This window comes from Ptychodera flava, chromosome 2 (assembly GCF_041260155.1).
Source record: "Ptychodera flava strain L36383 chromosome 2, AS_Pfla_20210202, whole genome shotgun sequence".
Taxonomy (NCBI): Eukaryota; Metazoa; Hemichordata; class Enteropneusta; family Ptychoderidae; genus Ptychodera; species Ptychodera flava.
Genome location: NC_091929.1, coordinates 46,828,244 through 46,839,314, shown reverse-complemented (window position 1 = coordinate 46,839,314; position 11,071 = coordinate 46,828,244). Strand labels below are relative to the sequence as shown.

The following is an 11,071-nucleotide window of genomic DNA, read 5'->3' as shown; positions in this document are numbered from 1 at the left end:
CCTGTCTAACGCAGGAATTTTGACTGACTCCCCTTCCACTACTTTAATAGAAAGGTTGAATATCAATACAATACTTTGTAAAATTTACAAAAGTACAGCAATAGTAAAAACCTTTCAAATCGTGGTGTACCGAGTAGCATTATGATCGGTTATCTCAAAACGGTTGCAAAGGGTGAAACCAACAAAATGAAACTCAAAGTCACAACAAAATAATAAAATCTCACGCTACAACCAGTATCCTACATTTAGTGTTGTTTAGTTTGGATGGGTATCATGACATGGTGTTCACAAGGATGTCTAAGTGGGCAGAATTTGAAAGTAAGGGGGAAGAAAACACAAGAGCTGAGGGGGAAGTGTCAGAGGGGGTGCCCATATCTTGCATGAAAAATTTTGAGAAATTGATGTGCGCAATGGTGCGGTCTCGTGCAGTCAGAGAGTCGTCTTCAATTTGTTGTTTTACGAGTAAAACTGTTTGAACATCCCACGGGGAGTGTAAGAGAGCGGGAGATCCCCCATGTCGCATCGAAAAAATTCAGAACTTGATGTGTGCAATGGTGCAATGTGAGAGATATTTCTATTTATTTTGCACCTGCTCATTGACATGCTCACCAAAAGTTGAGTAACCTCCTTCATTCTCTCCACATTTTGGCAACCCCCTGTAGCTTTCAATATTTTGAGTGACACCCCTTCCGATTCCTCTGACCCCCTGGCCGTAAATAATGACGGCTGCCTAACCACATTTTCATATTTCTTCTTCGATGTCAGTACTTTAGATCTCTTCTTAACGGCTGTCAGTAGCCAATATAAACTATACAGAGTTATAGTATCCTAGCTATACTACAATGTCGGGGACCTACTTCGGACTTTGCACCCCTACACACGATTGCAAGAAGCCAGAGAAACAGCATGCGAAGGTATAAAAACAGATAAAGCTTTAGAAACGGGTGTGCAACTTTACAAAAGAGGCAAAAATGTAGCATAATAAAATTATATAGGGTGCTATGTAACAGACGAGACAAAAATAACATTAATCGATTAAACTGCAGATATTAGAAAAAGGTGCTTCACTACAGTCGCTGTTCTGATGAAAACAAGATTGTGTTACAAATCTAACGCTGTTTGTTCTATTAGTCTGGCCCATTATACTTTTTGATGATGTCACAGTAATGTTTTGACATGCGCGATATGCGGTCGACATTCTTAGCACAGAAAGAAACTATATCAGAGGCAGGAAAATATAACTAATATTGAGGATCTGGGCTTAATGTTCAAAGACCCATTCTCTGCATTACACATTGAATTTTCAACATTTTGAATTCAGTAAAACCAGCGATTAATTCTACTATTGTTCTTCCTCAACTGTTCATGATATTTAATAAATTCTAACAGTAAGGTTTCCCCATGTACAATGCCAGTAAAGTCTTTTGGGTCAATTCATCAATTACAACACAGTATATTCTGTCGTGTATTTGCAAAGGGGTAGTATCATAAAATGGTAAGGGGTCACGGCCTCGATAGTAACCACTCAATACCACTGTTGAGGAAACTTCCTTCAAATTTTTAGGTAGGGATATTGTGGAGTCGTTTAATATGATGGTGACGGGTCATGTGACTTGTCCATGATTCATCACCAATTAGCCTTTCCAATCAGCAAACTGATGCTGTGTAAGCGTTCGAGTATTCGAGTGTCTTGTTTACACTTACCCACAGAGATTTGATTTGACCTGTTACCGGCTATATTTTAACTTATTTTAACATATTACTTCAACCATGTTCGCATCAGTGAAGACTGTTAATAACATATCGACACTTAACAGTGGAAAATTCTTTGGTGTTACTCTTCAAAACACCCTTAGTTGGGCGTGACCTTTGCTCTTTTGTTGATATCGCTGGAGTTACTTACAAAGATAAATACAAAAAGGAGCTGCTCAAAAGCAGCTACTTGGTTAGCCAACAGAAACATTGCCCAATGTCAGCAAACACAGAATTTTGCCTGTGTCAATTGTGGCTCATGAGAAAGAGGCTGAGTGGGTTGGAAGCGAGTTGAATGTTCATCGAAGTCGTGGGAGTTGAATGTTCATCAAGGTCGTGGATTTTCTTCATCAGGAATGCGTCCTAGCTACATACCAATAGATCATGGTATAAAATGACCAGGTCATAACCATGTGCTATGAAGAGGCCAGTTGGAAAAATTTGAAAAAAAATTGGGCAAAGGAAATTAAATTATTTTTTTCTTCTTGAGCAATGGAGTCAATATTTACTAGAAGAGAATGCCCTGCAACTTGCAGAGGGATCGCAAGGTAGTTGGAATCAACTTTACATTTTCGGAATGAAAAGAAAACTGAATGGCACAGGAACGTCTTCTTTCGTCAAAATTCAAACCCGACATCAGAAAATTGTAAGCCTAAGTTAAAGGGTTTACAATAGGAGCATTCATAACACATACAACTCAAAATACAAATCAGAAAAACCACAGCCAAGACTTGAATGATATTTTTTTTATTTGCAATTATGTGATATTTTGATGTATGCTTGGGCAGTAAATACAATACTCAATACAATACCATTGATACAATAATTGCAATTAAACTCTGTTTACCGTCATATCTTTGAGTGATGTGTAAGCTACTTGCCAACTGTTAATCAAAAGACTTGCAATACATGCATCTTTATAAAATGATGTAAGGATAGACAAACTTAGAAAAGGAGAAGAAAACTAGGACAAAGACACAGTTACTATCATATGTACACAGAATATCAACTCACGCACCTATATTTGTATAATTTTGCTCACATGCCTGAGGTTACTATGATCATATTACCCTAAACACATTGGCAAAAATCTATAGTCAAACAGTACATTTTTCGTCACGGTGACGCTTTTGTGGCCTAAATATGAGTATCATTAATGATCATTTACTTATCTAATATAACAGAAATCGACCAGTACTATGTAAGTTAATGATACTTGTTGTGTTTTAGTGCACTTTTGATTAGAGCAAAAGACACACGACTCACACTGTGTATATAGCTATTAACTAGAATTCTACTTTATTAACATAATCTCATAAGTAAACTACACGTCATTGGTTACTATTGGATACTAGAGATAGTGTCTCATCCTGGAGCTTCCATCACTTAACACTTGTTAATGTATATAGGGTGAATATACTACAATACTCAGACCTGATATTAAACAAGAGCAGCTTTTTATTACAATGTCCATATTGTGCCAGCAAGGAATGCAAAAGACTCGATTGGCATAATGTTTTGTTTTGTCATTGATGTCTTTGCCAGGTTAGTAGTTATATGTATCTTGTGGTAGGTTTTGACTTTGAATCATACAGAAAATTTTATTTATCTATCTATATAAAATGATGAAGTGGAACACATAAAAACGAAACTAAATGAAGATGTGTCTTTTGAAACTAATAATCACTAACCCGTTTACTTCCCTGGAAGACACTGCATCCATAGGTTGCATGCATGTCCATAAATTGTTGTCTCTTTATGTAAACTGGGACGGGTATCACGAATAAAAATTCTCCTTTCTTCAAATGTTTCACTTATCAGTTTACTCAGAACACACTTCCCTAAACCTCTTTTGTGTCTTCTTCATTTCTTCACAATCCAAGAGTAATTGTTCCATCTCCTGTGCTCTCGTAAAAGTCCATTCGTAATCACTTAGGGCTTCCTGTGTGCGGACTGACGACTTCTCAATATCTTCCCCACGCTGTTGATCAATGACTCGGATATCAAGGATGACTGCATTAGCCCTATCTCTATTGATGTACTTTATCAGAAACTTCGCCAAGCCTGAATGTTTGGTCAGGAGGACTGGTATACCTGCTGCAATGGCTTCTAGGCCGACCATACCGAAGGACTCACTGCGTGAGGGCATCAAGCAGATATGACTCTGCTGTAGATCATCTCGAATTTGATTCTGGGATCTGTGAGCATAAAGATTATACTGCAGGTCTCCACAGGCAACGTGTTTCGCTATGTAATCCCTTGACTGTTCTTCTCTCCCTCTGGGATACCTCTGATGGTCCATACTGGAGCATCCTCTATTGGTCTGAACTTCTTATAATCTGCGGCTACTTTGCTCAGGGCACGTGCGACAAGATCATAACCCTTCAAATTGGCCACTCCATTTACTCTGCCAAAGGTGAGTATCTGAACTTTGCAATCAGCCGATGGCTTCTTCATCATGATTTGAAAAAACTTGTCATCTGGCATGGGCACGAATAGCTCATGTCTGAGTGAGGATACTTCCGGTATTTGTTTTCAAAATGGCTGTACATCCGGGGACCAACAGAGAATACGACAAATGCTTTGGAAGCTTCTTCGCAGAGTGCATTTCCTTTTCTTGTACCTTCTTTGGGGACCATGAAGTTTTGTGAACTTCAATGTCCTCTGGTATGACGTGGTTGAAGAGAATGACCTTTTTTGACTTGAACCATTGGTCCCTGATGTTAAGGGCTGCTGTTGAGGTGATTGGAAGGTGACCTATGATAATGTCAATGTCTTGTCTTTTATGTCTGGAAAGTGGACAGAGAGTAATAGCTCTAACCAGATCATGTCAGGCTTTCCATGAGCAGCTGCCTGTGATGGTAGCAATAATTCAATCCCCTTTGAGTGGGCATCATCTTTGTCTTCTTGGGTGGCTTCAAGGGCGGTTGCATAAACCTTTTTAATTTTTGTAGCAAGCTCACCAATATGTCTATTGACGGTTGATAGGCCACCTTTCTGTGTCCCCCACTCGCTGCCCACAATGAGGATGTCTTTATTCATTCTGAGGCGCGAGAAAAAAGCAAGAAAATCAAAGTAAAACATCGTTCCATGTACGTCGTGGATTAAAACCAGACTTTCTGTTTACCTTTCCTAGAAACTACGATCATTGACTTAAATTTATTTGAGCATATTTTCTTAATCAGTTTTGCTATTCAAATCATGTGGACAATAACACTGCTTATCGATTACAATATCTGTGGAATTTCACACAAAAATATGATAGACTGTCTTTTAGAGGTCTATTTGTAAGCATCTTTTTAAAAGACGACTTTCCATGCACGTTATTTCACTTACTTGGATTTAAAAGGCCCCTCTTCATTAACCTCACTATCTTATCTGTTACACCTTAAAGAGAATGAAACCAAGATTAGATGTTAATTTACTAAAATACGAAGTGTACTCATCATTTGATACTCTTGATTCACAAATTTACACATGCTTTGTTTTAATTTAACTCTTTCCTCTCAAAAATAGTCTTTAAAATGTTATACATCATTACATTTCCCACACTCTTCAACGGCACTAAGAAAAATGGCAGAACAAATCTTCACATCCATTGTAAAGACATTGGATGACGGGTCAAAAAAGCAGGACTTTAAATTTCAGGATGCAATTATGATATTACCGGTCTCGCCTTACTGAGGATCAAGGGGGCGTGGCACGAAAAAAAACGTACACAAGGATATGAGTCATACCATACCTAGCCCTGACTAGTACAGCATGAGTCCACTGCACCACTGACATATTTGCGTCGACACGCACGGTGTTTACTAACGTCAACTGATTTTCTCAATGACTAAGAGCTCATAATCATGTTAACTACATCTGTAACTAAATATTAAATAGCTTCATCACCTGTGCTAGGACTGGTAATACTCAATTCCTCGTCTGATATTGAAGTCAGTAGTTTCGTACGCCTATTTTTCAACTCTCTATCTGATAGAGAATGGATAGACAAACAACTGCAAACAAACACTTGGTACTAACCATATTTTATGTGTCATGGGTGAGGCCGTATGGCGAAGTCACAGCAAAAAATTCAAAATGTCGAACACTTGTCGCCAAAATGCCACCATCAAAGAGTTCACTGTATTTACAAACACAGCAAATGTCTGGCGATTTCTAATGTAATACATCTTGCGGACGATGTATCGTATGTACGTCGCACCTATCGTTGCAATGGTTTGACCTACATTGGCATTAGGCCTACATGGATATGAATCACGTGAGATCTTGGGGTCAGGTTACACAGAGAGGTATCACTGTTGAAATGTGAATCAAGAACTCATCAGGAAATGGCCATGGTCTACAATACTCTGTATTATTCTGAATTAATGGAACCACAGGGAGTTTCCGCGTTTTTTGATAATTTATTTGTACTGTTAGCACTATGAAAATCATATATCTCTTCCCATCTAAAAGCAATTCCCTATAGAGCAGGTCTATGACGATAGTGATAATCTGGTCATTTGAATTTGGGTTACGTGGTGCATAAAGCTCATGTACCCGTCAACTATGGCTTACATCTACAAGTAGCTAAGTTAAATTGAAAGTGAGCTTTTAAAGTGAAAGTGAAAGTAAATATATATATCGTGGTTTTTTATGCCCTCAATGATATAGCTTATGACAATTCTTTATATCATTATAATCCAAAGACACCAAATTTGCCTGCATGCAAACAAAAACACAACTTTATTTCCTTTCTGTCCGCTAAAATCAATATATAGATTCTCAAATATTCCCACATTTCAGCAGTTCTGGTCTGGCTATTTATATTATTCAATAAATTTCATACAAGTTAACAGATAATTTTAACAGACCTCTACAACATTCTCTTAATCTTTGACGGACACCCCCCCCCTCCCCTTACGATACATTTTACCACATTTTCAAATTTAAAAATAGATATTCACGTGAAGATATCACACAATTTGAAACCTAATGAAATCTAAATTCGATGCCACTATGTTAAAGGGATCAGGACGAATTGGTCGTAAATTTGTTTAGAAACTGCTTATGTTGTTTCTGTAAATCGTTTAACTCTGTGTCTGTGACACAAATTACAATTAGCACTGGTAATCGGATTGTAAGCACTATTAAATTTCCATGACAGTTTGTAGCAATAACGCTTTTTAGATGTAGTACTTGACACTATTTTTCAAATCAAAGTTAATCAAAATGGCAGCAATGGTAAATGAATTTTATTATTTCACGGTATTGAGGTTATAAATTTAAAATTAAATGTCCTACAGCTGTAAATCTCAGTTTGTTTCAGTACTTTGTTCAGTTCAGCAAATCCAATTCCTTTAGCAACTACAAAATCGTGTCAAAAGATTTTATCGATGTAGTACGTATTCTTCTGAAGTCCAATTTAAATATGGCCTAGGAATCAATGCCAACATTTATTTGCATTTCGTGGCAAATTTACTCGATAGGCGGTGTAAGCAAGGCTTGTAAATCATATTTCGGAAACTCTTGTGCCGCAAGGATATAATGTATTTGTGTTGTTTTACAAAATTTTTGAAAATACTATAACATATTTACAGTTCTTGTGATTTTAGTTGTTGGTTACTCCCTATTTCGTCTATCTTACCTGGAGCTGGTTCACGTCGTCCCGGTGGTTGTTCAGGTTGTCCTGTGGTTGATACTGGCTCTGATCTATCTGAACTAGTCGCTCTGACTGTTTTTGTTGATGATATAGCTGCCACATTTGCTTTTGGCGGAAATGATAAGAGGAAAATACAAATAGCAATAATAGTAATTTGTTTGAGAAATTTTACAGTTTTTATTCATGCTACAGAATAATGATTTTGATAAATTTTTGACATCATCTAATTAGAAACATGGGTTTTGATTATTTTCTGACGCACGTATGACACATTTACAACGTTCATTTGATTCCTATTGCCCCAGACAAATCTCATATTCAGGACTTTATATAACAGCAGCAAATATCTACGATGTTATTCTCTGTTATCATTAGACAAGTTGGAGAATCATCATCGCACAAAAATTCCCAAGCTTTACACCGCCACGGTGTTTGCTATCAAAATGTTAAAGGTAGAACATTAAGCACGTTGTTCAGTAGATGACGAGATCAACTTAACCAACTATTTCATTTATTAAAATATCTATAAAGGTTATACAAAGGCTGAGGTTTTCATGAACCAACTATTTATATCATTTATTAAAATATCTATAAAGGTTATACAAAGACTAAGGTTTTCATGGTCTATACAATGTATATTATAATAAATCACCATTAGCGCTATAGATTTTGGTTTGTGGCGACATGGCTGATTGTGATTTTTCTTGAGCATGATATATTGTATGAACTTCATTTTTATGCGTGATTCCTCCGTCTTACAAAAACTGTCACCAAAACTATGAGTTCGGTGAGATACTGATGTTTACACATCACAAATGTTTCTCTCTGATGTCATCATAGAATGTTATTATTATCTCGAACGGTACGTTGCTTGAGTATTGCGTTCATGAAAGAGTACTAGTGTTCCGAGTTTAACGTCAAGATCGTCTATTTTGCTCTTGAGTGCTCATGAGTGAAGACGGGTTTCTTGTTGTCAAAGGTATGGCATATTCTTGTATATCTTACTTACTGGTAATGTACTTTTTTTCGTATTGTTCAATCATTTTAACCAGTTTGGCTTTTCCCATTTTCTCAAACAACTCCTTAAGGTAGCTTACATCTTCTTTAGAAATCAATCCCTTGTCTTCTAAACTCCTGAATATGTCCGTAGCATTTCTCATTTTCTGTAACTGCCTTGGAGAAATATCCTCTTTCACATACACTTTCAGAGTATCTAGGTCTTCATCTATACAAAACTCGTTCAGATCTACATACAAACTCGCCAGGGGGTCAATGCGTGCCATTTTGCGTTTGTATCGTAACTGTGAAAACATAGAGAATATATGTGTAATTGAAAATCGATGATACTGGTCTTCAATATGCGGTAGATGTGGTGAAAAGTAAGCACAAACAAACAAGCAAAAGGCCTGTTTCGTCGTTTTTTGAGTATATTGTTGTTAATTATTTAACTAGTTGCGATTTAAAAACTAAAAAAAAATCTTAAGGTTACGTATTGCGTGATCGTTTGAATATAATTACAAAACTTGTCCGATGTGTGTGTGTGGTTTTTTGAAATATAGAACGTACTGTCACTGTACAGTATTGCATGGATTGATACTTATAGCAGCTCGGCATGTACATACCACTTTTTAGGAATTCAGAGCTGTTCAACCATGCACCGTCAGCATTATGCAACAGCATTTCAAGTGTTCATTTAATTATCCTTAACTAATCAACGCTCTTTTAGATAGGGTAGTGTGATTAAAAGTAACAGGTTAGCACCTCGTGATCTATGAATCACCTGATCTTTGCAGTTGATTGTTTCATGAAGATTTTGTAATCGGCATCAAACATCCTGAGCCGTAATCATCCATAAAGTTTAATTTCATTTGTGCCTTTGGGAGACAAACTTTGTTTCTACAGCACATTAATGACACGATATCGTGCAAAGCGTGGTCAAAATAAACTGACAGAACACGATCAGCTTCTTTTGACAAAACACTGTGTGTTGTGACATCAGCCCGCAACATATAATTTCTTAGCACATAGCGAATCTGAAAATTATTTAATCGCAAAGCTTACTTAGCCACTTAAGACAAAGTATTTCAATAAGTTATTATAGTCTGCCATATAAATTGAAGATAATTAAACTAATTTTGGAATTTTCAACGACATCATGATGTTCAGTATAGTATGCGCCTCGAAAATGAAAGACTTAAACCTTTGTTCAAACTTTCCTCAAGTATATTTCAAGTATTCTCTTTCAAAATCAAGAAAACATCAGGGATCACCTGTTTAGATTTTGCAACCAAAGAAACATATATTACTAAACATTTACTATATCTGATCATATTTGAAATTCAAAATGGCCGCCATCCCTGTGTCACCACTATGGAGCCCACAAGTAGTAGATCAGAAAACAATTGTAAAGGTTTAAAGAGTCCGACTGTCTCTGTCCCGAATGCATTCCACGTTACGTGAATCAAAACAGAAATAGTATATACGGCTATTTTGCAAAATTTTGTTTGGTATCACGTTTTCACGGAATTCATTTTTCATTTTATTAACAATTATGTTGTTAATAGCTGTGACTTTTATATTTTAACGTAACATAAGAAGTGAAGTCGTGCGTAACAAAACATAACACAATCTCATAAAACTAATAGGTCGCCATGTCAGAATAATCTATAAATTATCTCTAGAGGTCATATGTAGGACGTCGGGGACAGCCAGTAGCACATTATTTTTAACAACTATTTTGAAACACAAATGTTTAGTGAGATGTGCTGATCAACAGCTCCCGGGACTTGGTGGAGTCTTGATGGGTTTTATTATATTTTTAACGCTAGTTTCCATAAAATTAGAGATTTTAGTTTTGCTTAAACTGTGCGTTGAAAATATCAACCATTTTTAAGTGAGAGTTTCCAAGAACGTACCTGTTATGGGCTAAATTGTACAATACCTTTTCCGGCGTCAGGAAGAAAGTATTCCTTGTAAATGATGCGCACTGCGTCTTATGTTGAAAGTAGAGGAGTGTGAGCTCGTTATTTAAATTTATAGAGACAGGGCCCTAGTCAAGTAGATTTGGATCATGCTTGTTTTTTGATGTGGGTTTGATAAAAGCTTTATGAGTCATCTTATAACAGTGCAAAGTTCAGAATTCATATTTAAATTTCTCCGCCAACATTTTTGAGGTAAAGAGGCTCTTTACAGCACCACATGGATTTGATTTTTGAATGTAACATATCTCACAAGTAAAGTGGTAACCGTAAGTTGCTCTCACAATTAACCTGAAAAATGGAGGTTATGTGAAATTGATGAACATGAAAACTAGAGCATATTTAACGACATACAAAAGCATTTTGAAGACTTGTTCCGCAGAGGAAAGATGCATGTATCATCAGTTGTTACACCAAAAATAATATTATGTTTACAACCTCCCAAAGGTCTATTGAATCCTTGATCACAAATCACATGTAAAAGGATAAGACTTCTTGCATCTTGCTGGAAAGTTTTGTATTGGTCGTGTTACAATGTTACAATTTGGCATGTCAATTGTACAATCCACTTATATTTCTAGCTTATGAAATTATTGGCAAGATTGAGATCAAATGCTAGTCAACGGATTCTCCATCAGCGTACTGGAAAATAATAAGGATATATATTGGACAGTCAGTTAAAAAACCACGA

The 11,071-nt window shown here is 36.5% G+C and overlaps 1 protein-coding gene across 2 annotated transcripts in view; it reads right to left on the bottom strand.

Annotated features, from left to right (window-relative positions):
* Positions 1–3,026: 3,026 nt before the first annotated feature.
* LOC139122521 (astrocytic phosphoprotein PEA-15-like) overlaps positions 3,027–11,071 on the bottom strand; it is an 11,990-nt gene continuing 3,945 nt past the window's right edge. Inside the window, exons 2-5 of one of the 2 annotated variants that reach the window (XM_070687995.1) lie at positions 8,412–8,703; positions 7,388–7,507; positions 5,089–5,139; positions 3,027–4,795 (exon numbers count right to left, since the gene is read on the bottom strand). In XM_070687995.1, coding sequence (XP_070544096.1) covers positions 4,791–4,795; positions 5,089–5,139; positions 7,388–7,507; positions 8,412–8,685 — 450 coding nt within the window. In that variant the 5' untranslated portion in view covers positions 8,686–8,703 and the 3' untranslated portion in view covers positions 3,027–4,790. Of the gene's footprint in view, positions 4,796–5,088; positions 5,140–7,387; positions 7,508–8,411; positions 8,733–11,071 lie in introns of those variants that run through there. The other variant, XM_070687988.1, reaches the window with a different exon arrangement.